General features: G+C 41.5%; 1 protein-coding gene across 4 annotated transcripts in view; it reads right to left on the bottom strand.

The window, feature by feature from the left end:
- PIK3R6 (phosphoinositide-3-kinase regulatory subunit 6) overlaps positions 1-12,290 on the bottom strand; it is a 64,919-nt gene that overhangs the window by 43,673 nt on the left and 8,956 nt on the right. For all 4 annotated transcript variants that reach the window (XM_017531462.2, XM_037739590.1, XM_037739589.1 and 1 more), the window contains exon 2: positions 3,480-3,581. In XM_017531462.2, the coding sequence (XP_017386951.1) occupies positions 3,480-3,492 (13 nt within the window). In that variant the 5' untranslated portion in view covers positions 3,493-3,581. The remainder of the gene's footprint in view (positions 1-3,479; positions 3,582-12,290) is intronic.

Genomic DNA, 12,290 nt, shown 5'->3' with positions numbered 1-12,290 from the left:
ATGCTGTTTTGGTTACTGTAGTCTTGTAGTATAGTTTGAAGTTAGGTAATGTGATGCCTCCAGCTTGGTTCTTTTTACTTAGGATTGCTTTGGCTATTTGGGCCCTTTTTTGGTTCCATATGAATTTTAGAGTAGTTTTTTTCTAGTTCTGTGAAAAATGACATTGGTAGTTTGATAGAAACAGCATTGAATCTGTAGATTGCTTTGGGCGGTGTGGACATTTTAACGATATTGATCCTTCCAATTCATGAGCATTAGAATGGTTTTCCATTTGTTCATGTCACGTATAATTTCTTTTTAGCAGTGTTTTGTAGCTCTTGTTTTAAAGATCTTTCACCTCCTTGAATACCTAACATTTAAACAGCACTTGAAAAGTGTACATACAGAGAGTCTTCCACAAATGTGGCAAGGTGATGCTATGTGCTTACCAAACCAAGTTCATTTTTGTCACCTAGAGACAGCAAGACTACATTTCCCAAACTCCCCTGCAGTTAGAGAAAAGCCATGTGACTACATTCTGGCCAATGGAATGTGGTAGAAGTGATGTAAGTCACTTGCAGGCCTGTGTTCCCTGCACTGTCCTCCATACTCCTCTTCCCATTCCACAGTGACCTTGAAGGACACATGTTGAAGGTGATGGTGCCACAAGAGGGAATAAGTCTCAGTGACTGGTTGAAGCCCACAATGGACTGTGGGGAGAGGGAGAATAAGCATGTGTTGTGTTAATCCTTTGACATTTGGGCCCATTTGTTAAAGCAGCTACTATTCTCTAACTGACTCATGGATATGCAAAATGTTTTCCAATGTCTTATCTCACTTGATTCTGATAAGCACCCTGTGAGTTTGGCAGGACAAATACTGTTCTCCCTGTTTGATAGATTACAGGCCTAGAGCCCTTACCTTTGTCACACATTGCCTCTCCAACCATAGCAAGTCACACCTAAAGGGCCCCCAGCACACAGAGGCACCTCTTCCAACCTACACCTGATTTTCCTTACCCCTATCCTGTATAAAGGCTCAGATTGTTTGGAAAACCTTTGCAATATTACCCCTGTTTGCAGGCATGGCAAAATAACAATAGCCTTGGTGCCCCTGGAATATTGCTCTTCTGTATACCCCAAAATATTTTACTTCTCAGGTACCTCTCTTCTTAACTGTAGGATGGGAGAACTCCAAGAGCTGTGGGTAGGTGGGGGGGGGGTGTTAAAAAACAATCATAAGCCCAGCACTTTGGGAGCCAAGGTGGGTGCATCACAAGGTCAGGAGTTCGAGACTAGCCTGGCCAACATAGTGAAACCCCACCTCTACTAAAAATACAAAAAGTTACCTGGGTGTGGTGGTTAGTGCCTGTATTCCCAGCTACTCGGGAGGCTGACGCAGGAGAATCACTTGAACCCAGGAGGTGGAGATTGCAGTGAGCTGAGATTGTGCCATTGCACCCCAGCCTGGGCAACAAGAGTGAAAACTCTGTCTCAAAAAAAAAAAAAAAAATCATAATGTGGGAAGACATCTGGTCATGATGGGATAACTCCCCTTCTGAGTTGCCAGGGCAATCATCCTAATTTGGGGATGTTTCCTTTTACTCATTGGATTTGGGAGTCATCTGCCATACCTTTGGAGGGGGAAGTTAGTGGTTTTACCTGCCCAGTGTCCCTCCCAGCTCATTGCAGTCTTGGTGGGACTGTGACCCAGGTGCCTTACTTAGCTTTAGCCTTGATGTGGGCACAGGACCAAGTTGCCCATGGACTGACATTCTCTGTCTCTGTTTCTCTCAGACAGCCTTGTGCAGAGAATGCCCAGGAGGGAAGGACACCTGGTGTACCCTCCAAGGACATTGTCTATCTTTCTCTGTCCTGGTGGCAAGGCTACTGTCCCCTGCCCTTTCAGGTGTCTGGTGCTTCAGCTTTTCCTTTGATGCTTGGCCACATTTTTAAAAAATTAAAATGGCCACATCAGTTTTTATTGCTTATATACAAATAAACCTTTGTTGGTGCTTATATACAATACACCTCTTTTCCTAAAAGACAGCATGACATGTATTACTGTTATAAAATGAGTGCAAAGTAAGTTGGTTTTGAAATACCTTCATGTGTCAATTAACTACGAGGATATGTCCTGAGAAATATGTCTTGCGGCAATTTCATCATTGTATGACCATCATAGAGCACACTTACAGAAACCTAGATAGCATAGCCTACTACACACCTAGGCTACAAACCAGCACAGCATGTTACTGAACTAAGTACTGTAGGCAATTGTTACACAGTGGTACTTGTGTGTCTAAATGTAGCTAAACATAGAAAAGCTACAGTAAAAATATGGTACTCTCCTATGGGACTGCTGCTGTTTGTAAGGTTTGTCCTTGACCAAAACACTGGCATTATGCAGTGCCTGACTGTATTTCGATTTTCACGATGCTTCCCCATCCCAAGCCTCTTACCCCAAACCCCAGCTGGTTAAAGATGACCCAGAATATTGTAACACCAGGATTCACTGGGGTTGCCTGACTCCGTGGAGCTGCTTCTGATTGGATGAGGCTCTCTGAGGATGGATGGATGGATGGATGTCAAAATAATTTATGTCACAGGAATATTAACAACTGAGATGTTGACCCTGCCTAGGGGTTGCCCTTCCCCTCCCCAGGGCAGGGATCTTTAGGGGAATTGGTGTCTCTGCTTGGTGGCCTAAGGTGTGATCTTTGGCTTTACCAGTGACCATTAGATGATGCACATCTTGGTGGGGGCTGGTCATCTTTCCGTGTTGTCCCAAGTTGACATATGGTGAAGAGTCCAGGCGTTGGAATCAGACAGATGAGGCTCCAGTTCTGGCCTTGCCACTTACTAGCTGTGTGGCGTTGAGCAAATTATATAACCTCTCTGAGCCTCAGTTTCCCTTTCAGAAAAATGAGGATAATCATAGTGCTAGCCCTACCTCACAGAATCCTTCTGGCATTTGTGTGAGGCAATCTGTCATGAAATCATTAAGCCCAGACATGGGAGCTAGATTGCTAGGTTTCACTCCTGATTTGACCACTCAGTAGCTATGTGACTGGGGGAAAAGTACCTGCCCTTGGCATGCCTCAGAAGGGAAACCCCTTCTGTAATATGAGAGTAATAACGCCTATCTTAGGAGATTAACAAAGACTAAATGACTTAATATTTGTCAAGAGCTTTTATCCCTCCTCAATCCATTGTAAGTGCTATATAGGCTTTTGTTAAATAGTCACAAGTATTTGACAATAAATCCTGGCTATTCTTATCATCATTCCCATTGTCAAGCTCAGTGTCCAGCAAGCAGCTGGGGCCTCATACAAGTGTGTAGATGTCCAACTCTCAAGATGATCTCACATATAGACAGGATCCCTGAATTGGGATCTTGCAGCCTGTCTACGTGTAGGGTGTCCTGCCAGCCCTGGAGGGAGAAGAGCCTTCCCCACTTGGTAGCATGCTCACTAGACCCCTTTCCCCCAACATACTGACCTGAGCTTTCCATGGAAGCCTGTCTGATGTGGGGAGAGGATGTGGTTGTCTCAGGCAGCAGAATGGAAAACAAATTGGTTGTTTTTCTGCACAGAGGCGGTTCTGCAAAATAAGAGGCAGTTAATTAGTAAAAGCAGTGGGAAGGTGCAGAAAGCAGTGGAGAAGCTCCTAGGGGACATAGGCTTCTAGCACACTGGGAGAAGTCTACCTGTATTTAAGAAAACTTATAGCCAGGTACAATGGCTCATGCCTGTAATCCCAGCACTTTGGGAGGCCGAGGAGGGTGGATCATTGAAGTTGGGTTCGAGACCAGCCTGGCCAATATGGTGAAACCCCGTCTCAACTGAAAATACAAAAAATTAGCTGGGTACGGTGGCGGGTGCTTGTAATCCCAGCTACTTGGGAGGCTGAGGCAGGAGAATCGCCTGAACCTGAGAGGCAGAGTTTGCAGTGAGCTGAGATCACACCATTGCACTCCAGCCTGGGCAACGGAACAAGACTCCATCAAAAAAAGAAGAAAGAAAGAAAAGAGAAAGAAAGAAAGAAAGGAAAGAATGAAGGAAGGAAGCAAGGAAGGAAGGAAGGAAAGAAACTTATATAATGCTTACTATGTGCCAGGCATCACTCTTCTGAGTGCTTAGGAAATACGAAGTTTTTAATATTAATATTAAGCTTATGAGGCAGGTTCTATCTCTCACCCCTCCCCACTTCTACAGATGGGGATACTGAAACACAGAGAGGTTAAATAACTATTCAAAGTCAAATAGCTGGTGAGTAAGGAATGAGGACTTGAACTCAGACCATCTGGCTCTACAGCCCTGCCCTTAAGCATGACCTCTGGCTGCCCCACTGTGACCCCAGTGGAAGGTCCTCCCAGAGTCTGCTCCCCAGAGCAATAAACCCAATGACTAGAAAGCAGAGAAACTCCAAACAAATTCAAGAGCTTGTTTTTTGGAGAGAAAGCAAACAAACATATAATTGGGAAAGCTAATCTAAAAAGAGATGACAAAGAGACAATATTAGAAATGATAAATGTCATATATATTTATTTATAGAAGAAAAGAAAACCTGAGTCCCTTATGTCACACTTGGTTTTCTAGGAAAATAAAAATGACTCAAAAGGCTCTAGAAGAGTTAGAAAAACTGCTTATATTAGTAACCAGTGAGGAAATAAAGACAGTTGTCAAAGAACTAGCTGTGGGAAAGTGATGTCTGGCTCAGATGGTTCTTCTGATAAGTTTTTTCAGACCTACAAAGAAAATGTCTGTGTTATTTAATCTGCTCCAAAACATGGAGAAAGAAGGAAAGATTCTCAGTTTATTGGACAAAGCCAGCTTAACCTTAATACCAAAATCTAATAAAGGTAGTTAAAAAAAATAGATCACTTACTTCACACCCACTGGAATGAACATTTTATATATATCGGGGGAAAATAAAGCCAGAAAACAACAAGCACAGGCAGGGATGTGGAGAAATTGGATTTGTTTGGAGTTCTCCTGCTTTCTAGTCATTCGGTTTCTTGCTTTGGGGTGTAGACTCTGGAAGGATGTGGTGCATTGCTGGGTGGGAATTCAAAATGGTGTCGCTGCTGTGGAAAATGGTATGGCATGTTCCTCAAAAAGTCAACCAAAGAATTATCACATGATCTAGCAATTTCACTTCTAGGTAACTACCCAAAAGAGTTGAAAACAGGAACTCAGACAGACACTTGCACACCAGTATTAATAGAAGCACTATTCAAAACAGCAAAATATTAGAAGCAACTCAAATGTCCATCAACAGAGAAGCAATGAATGGATAAAAAATATGTTGTATACCTATAGTGGAAAGTTATTCAGCCTTAAAAAGGAATACATTTAGATATATGCTACATCCTGGATGAACCTTGAAAACATTATGTTGCATGAAATAAGTCAGCCATAAAAGGACAAATATTGTGTGATTCCACTTTTGTGAGATACCTAGAATGGGCAAATTCACAGAGACAGAGACAGCAAGTATGACAGAGGTTACCAGGGACTGGGGAAGGGATGAATGGAGAATTATTGTTTAATGGTTACAGAGTCTCTGTTTGGAATGATAGGAAAGTTCTGGAAATGGATAGCGGTAATGGTTACACAGCATTGTGAATGTACTTATGCCACTGAATTATATACTTAAAAATGGTTAAGATGTTATATTATCTATATTTTACCAAAATAGCAAAATAGACCATGCTCACCTATAAATATTGATATAACATTGAAAAATAGATATCAACTGGCTGGGCGTGGTGACTTATACCTGTAATCCCAGCACTTTGGGAGGCTGAGGCAGGTGGATCATGAGGTCAGGAATTCTAGACCAGCCTGGCCAACATGGTGAAACCCCATCTCTAATAAAAATACAAAAATTAGCTGCCTATAATCCCAGCTACCCGCGAGGCTGAGGCAGGACAATCACTTGAACCCTGGAGGCAGAGGTTGCAGTGAGTTGAGATCACGCCACTGCACTCCAGCCTGGGTGACAGAGTGAGACTCCATCTCAAAAAAAAAAAAAAAAAAAAAAAAAAAAAAAAAAAAAAAAAAAAAAAAAAAAAAAAAAAAAAAAAAAAAAAAAAAAAAAAAATGGATATCAATTGAATTCAGCAATATATTATAATTATAATGTACTACAATTTCAGCCTACTGACAATCATAGAAATAAATATTAAAATGAGAGTTGCAAAGAGTATGCCAAAAGATAATGACATTCAGTATTGGCAAGGATAGGATATGAGAAAATTTCCAGTCATACATAGTTGGTGAGAAGAGAAATTAGCGTAGCTTTTCTCGGGGATTGCTGGACAATAAGTATCAAAATTCAAAATGTTCGTACTTTTTTGTCCAAGCAATTCCACTTGTAGAAACCTGTCCAAAGGAAATATTGGACAAATGGATAAAAGATATGTACAGTAATATTCATTAAAACATTGTTAACAATTGAGAAGGCCAGGTGCAGTGGCTGACACCTGTAATCCCAGAACTTTTGGAGGCTGAGGCAGTCGGATCACCTGAGGTCAGGAGTTCAAGACCAGCCTGACCAATATGGTAAAACTCTGTCTCTACTAAAAATACAAAAATTAGCTAGGCATGGTGGTGGGTGCCTATAATCCCAGCTACTCTGGAGGCTGAGGCAGGAAAATTGCTTAGAGGTGAAAACTGCAGTGAGCCACGATTGTGTCACTGCACTCCAGCCTGAGTGATGGAACGAGACTCCGTCTCAAAAAACAAACACCAGAAAAACCAGAAAAAACATAAAGGTACAATTATAGAGTACCAAGTAAATAAATTAATTTGTGCAATAAAATACTATGCAGCTATAAAATTGTGTACATCTATATTTGCTGAATTTGAAAGATACAACACCATTTACAATAGCTCCAAATATTTTCTTAAAAATAAACACTTGAAGATAAATTTAGCAAAACGTGCAGGATCTGTATGATGAAAACTACAAAATGCTGATTAGGTAGATCAGAGAAGATCTAAATAAATGGAGAGAAACTGTGTTCATTGTTTGGAAGACCCAGTGTAGTTAAAATGTCAGTTCTCTCCAAAGTGATTTATATATTAAGGTAATTCCAATAAAAATACCAGCAGGATTTTTTTTTTTGTAGGTACATATAAGTCAATTCTAAAGTTCATAGGGAAAGAGAAATTGAAATAGCCAAACAATTTTGAAAATGAATAATGCCTGAATAATGCCTGAGGACTCACACTCCTTATTTTGAGAATTACTATGAAGTTATTAATGAAGGGCTAGAGACAGAAATCAATGGAACAGAACAGAGAGTTTGGAAGTAGGCCCACACTGATATGGCTAATTGACTTTTGACAAAGTTGTAAAAGTGAGTCAACGGAGAAAGGAGTCTTTTCAACAAATGGTGATGGAACAGTTGATCATCAGTATGCAAAACAAGAAGCAAAACCTTGAGGTAAACCCCACACCTTACACAGAAATGAACTAAAAATGGACATAGATTTGAATGTAAAATGCAAAACAATAAACTTTTAGAAGAAAGCACAGGAGAAAACCCTTCCAACCTTACGTTAAGGAAAAAGTTATTAGATATAATACCAAAGCATGATCTATAAGAGGAAAAATATGACAAATTAGACTTCATCAAAATGTAAAACTTTGGTTTTATGACAGATGCCTTTAACAAAATGAACAAACAGGCCAGGTCCAGTGGCTCACACCTGTAACCCCAGCATTTTGGGAGGCCAAGGTGGGTGGATCACCTGAGATCAGGAAGGACTTTGAGACCTGGCCAATACAGTGAAACCCCATCTCTAATAAAAATACAAAAATTCACTAGGTGTGGTGGCGCATGCCTGTAATCCCAACTACTTAGGAGGCTGAACCAGGAGAATTACTTGAACCCGGGCAGCAGAGGTTGCAGTGAGCCGAGATCATGCCACTGCACTCCAGCCTAGGTGACAGAGCGAGACTCCATCTCAAAAAAGAAAAACAAAACAAAACAAAATAAAATGAGGCCGGGCGCGGTGGCTCAAGCCTGTAATCCCAGCACTTTGGGAGGCCGAGGCGGGTGGATCACGAGGTCAAGAGATCGAGACCATCCTGGTCAACATGGTGAAACCCCGTCTCTGCTAAAAATACAAAACATTAGCTGGGCATGGTGGCGCGTGCCTGTAATTCCAGCTACTCAGGAGGTTGAGGCAGGAGAATTGCCTGAACTCAGGAGGCGGAGGTTGCAATGAGCCGAGATCGCGCCATTGCACTCCAGCCTGGGTAACAAGAGCGAGACTCCGTCTCAAAAAATAAATAAATAAATAAATAAATAAATAAATAAATAAATAAACAAAGTACAGACTTAGAGAAAATATTTGCAAATCACATCCAACAACATATCTAAGATAAATAAATAACTGTCAAAACTCAACAGTAAGAAAGCAAATATTCCTCCCCAAATGGGCAAAAGATCTAAATAAATACTTTACTACAAAAGATATGTGGATGGCAGATAAACACATGAAAAAATGCTCAATGCTATCAGCAGTTTGGGAAAGGCAGATGAAAACCATGAGATATCACTATATGCCTAATTAGAATGACTAAAATTTTTAAATGGGCAATAGGAAGTGCTGCAGAGCACATGGAGGAACTGGAATTCTCGTACATTATTGGTAAGAATGCAAAATGGCACAGCCATTCCAGAAAACAGTTTGTCAATTTCTCATAAAGTTATGCATCACTTACAGTATGATCCTGTAATCCCACATCTAGCTATTTCCTCTAGAGGAATAAAAACTTATGTTCACACAAACACCTGCTCATGGATATGTATAGCAGCTCTATTCAGAATTGCCCCAAACTGGAAACAACCCAAATGCCTTCAGTGGTTGCATGGTTGAGCAAACTGTGATACACCCACACAGCAGAATAGTCCGCATTTAAAAGAGAACTACGTGCAGCAACATGCGTGAATCTCAGAGACTTTATGCTGAGTAAAGGCAGCCAGGCTCTAAAGACTGTGTGCTGTATGTTTCCATTTATATGGCATTCTAGAAAAAAAAAAAAAATACAGGATCAGAAAATAGGTCAGTGTTATGAGAGGGCAGGGTAGGGAGAGGGGTTGACTTCAGAGGAACTTTTTGGGGTGATGAAACAGCTCTGGGTCCTGATCGTGGTGATGCTTACATAAATCTACACATGTGTTAAAACTCAGAACTATAAAGCAAAACATATGGTAGTCCATTTTCTGTATGTAAATTATATCATCATTATTATTTTAAGATGGAGTTTTTGCTCTGTTGCTCAGGCCTGAGTACAATGGCATGATCTCTACTCACTGCAACTTCTGCCTCCTGGGTTCAAGCAATTCTCTTGCCTCAGCCTCCCGAGTAGCTGGGATTCAGGTGCCCCCCACCACGCACAGCTAATTTTTGTATTTTTAGTAGAGATGGGTTTTCACCATGTTGCCCAGGCTGGTCTCAAACTCCTGACCTCAGGTAATCCACCTGCCTCAGCCTCCCAAAATGCTGGGATTACAGGTGTGAGCCACCGCTCCTGGTCTTCCTATATGTAATTAAAACATAAAAAAGTAAAGTGTTCAAGGAACAGCCCACACCTTAATTTGTAACTGGCACTACTACCTGCTTATATACTTTCATAAGTTGTACTAATTCTAGAATTTCCTCCCTTAAAAAAGGCAGGAGGGTAATGGCTTCCAAAATTGAAAGACTGCTTTAGTATGTTCTATGGTGCCCTCAGCTTTATTAAACCAAATCATTTACACCCAAGACAACAGCTGCCTCTGGAAAGACACCTGAGGCACAGGAGTGGGAAGGTGACTGGCTTTGCAGTATCCACTCTTGTTTCACCATTTAATTTTTTTCCCTGTGTGTGTTTTATATATTCTAAAAGCCTGTTATCCCAGCACATTGGGAAGCCAAGGCAGGCGGATCACCTGAGGTCAGGAGTTCGAGACCAGCCTGACCAACATGGAGAAACCCTGTCTCTACTAAAAATACAAAATTAGTCTGTCACGGTGGTGCATGCCTGTAATCCCAGCTACTCGGGAGGCTGAGGCAGGAGAATTGCTTGAACCTGGGAGGCGGAGGTTGTGGTGAGCCGAGATTGTGCCACTGCACTCCAGCCTGGGGAAAAATACAAAAAAAAAAATAAAAAAAAAAAAAAAAAAAAAAGTGAAGCGGAAGGAAGATAGAGGCAGTGGTGGTAAAGGGAGACGGGGAAGTTAGCAGAGGGGGGAGTGTGAACCTCTAGCTTAAAGGGATCTTAAGAAACATTATCAACCAATTGCAATATGTCAACCTTGCTTGGATCCCAGCTCAAACCATAGCAAAAAATTCTAATTGCCTCGGTTACATCAGAGGCAATTAGATATCTGAACACTACAAAAATTTTGGGAGCAGACAATAAACAGTATGTTAGTTATGTTTGAAAAAAGGAGTCATTATCTCTTTTTTAAGTAAAACTTCTAATTTTGAGATAACTGTAAATTCCCATGCAGCGGCAAGAAATAACACAGGGAATTCTCAGGTGCCCTTTACCCAGTTTCCCCCTAGTGATAACATCTTGCAAAACAATGTTACTGTATCAAAACCAAGATATTGATTGGGCGAAGTGGCTCACGCATGTAATCCCAGCACTTGGGGAGGCTCAGGTAGGTGAATCACCTGAGGTCAGGAGTTCAAGACCAGCCTGGCTAACATGGTAAAACCAGTTCTCTACTAAAAATACAAAAATTGGCCAGGCTTGGTGGCAAGTGCTTGTAATCCCAGCTACTCGAGACGCTGAGGCAAGAGAATCACTTGAATCTGGGAGACGGAGGTTGCAGTGAGCCAAGATCACACCACTGCACTCCAGCCTGGGCAAGAAGAGTGAAACTCAGTCTCAAAAACAAAAACAAAAAACCCTAGGATACTGTTGTCAATACATTTTATTCAGATTTCCCCAATTTTACCTGTACTTATGTAGGTGTGTCAGTCTCTTACCTTTTAAGGATACAGACTAAACTACAAAAAAAGTGTTATTACTTACCCATAAACAGTGAGGTCACAGGTAATTTTTCTTTTAATACATTTCTACATTTTCTGATGTCTTAATATTAAGTACAATTGACTTTATGTTTTATGGTGTAAAAGATGGCACACACAAAAGAAAAATGCTAACATATTATGTTCTGAAACGTAATAATGACATGAGCATCTGGGAGCCCACCCGTCAATTTAAGAACATTGTGCTGTAGGTTTAAACTTAAAAAAAAAAAAAAAAAACTATTAAAATAATCACCCTGTGCTCCAGGAACTGCTGCACTAAGAGGCTGATCCATCCTGTGGGGTGGGCATGACTGACTGGACTCAGAAGAATTGGGTTTGAGTCTAGCTCTCCCACCATTGGCCTGTGTGGCCCATTTCTGGCCTCTCTGAGCCTTAGCCACTTCCTGTGAGATCACGCACCCAGAAGCACTGGGTAGAATGTCAGACTATTGAACAATACCCTGTAGAAAAAAGGCTGGGCATGGAGATCAGGTACCCAAAACCCCTGTACAGCGAAGAACATGTCAACCATCCATGCCGTTCTGCCTAAAAATGCTCCCTGGCATGTTATTATGAATAAAAGTAGGCATCAAAATCGGAACGAATGATGAATATTCAAACACGAAAACTCGAACTTCCTGAAATTTTATTTTATGAAAATGAGACTCTGGCTGAGTCTGAGGCATTTCCAGTCTAAGGGGGAGGAACTGAAAATGGCAAGATAGTGTGAGCAGAGCCACGGCATGCGGTGGACAGGCAGGTGGGCATGGGGCAGATTCGGGTCCTGACCCCAAATCTAGTGGTGGAGGGAAGCCAAGAAGAGCCTTCCAGATGGGATGCAGGAGGCTGGGGTTCCCAGGTCCCCTCTATGACCTGTGTGGATGTGGAGAATGATCATTCTAGCCTACACTTGAACCACCCCACCAGGTCCAAGCCACCATCATCTCTTGAACATGGGGCAGCCTTGAAAGAAAAAAAATCTTACAGATAAAGACTAAAAGAGAAGTGTAGATCCCAGGAGTTTTTGTGGCAAATGGAGAGTGTTTCTGGGCTGATTTTTAATGGAAAGCAAAATTCTAAGCAACTTTACCAATAACTGTCAGGCTCTCTATTCATTTGTTCATTCCTTCATTCACTCACGCATTCACTCATTAAACGTTTATTCAGCGTTTCTACATATTTGTGCAGGTGCTGCTCCCTTGCTTCTCCCACAGGGACCTTTGTGGTCTATTTGCTGTCCTTTGGGGCTGCTGACCACACCAGTGTG

The sequence above is a fragment of the Cebus imitator genome, unplaced genomic scaffold (genome assembly GCF_001604975.1).
Source record: "Cebus imitator isolate Cc_AM_T3 unplaced genomic scaffold, Cebus_imitator-1.0 Scaffold72, whole genome shotgun sequence".
NCBI classification, from domain to species: Eukaryota; Metazoa; Chordata; class Mammalia; order Primates; family Cebidae; genus Cebus; species Cebus imitator.
The sequence above is the reverse complement of the archived record's forward strand: the minus strand, read 5'-3'. Positions and strand labels throughout refer to the sequence as shown.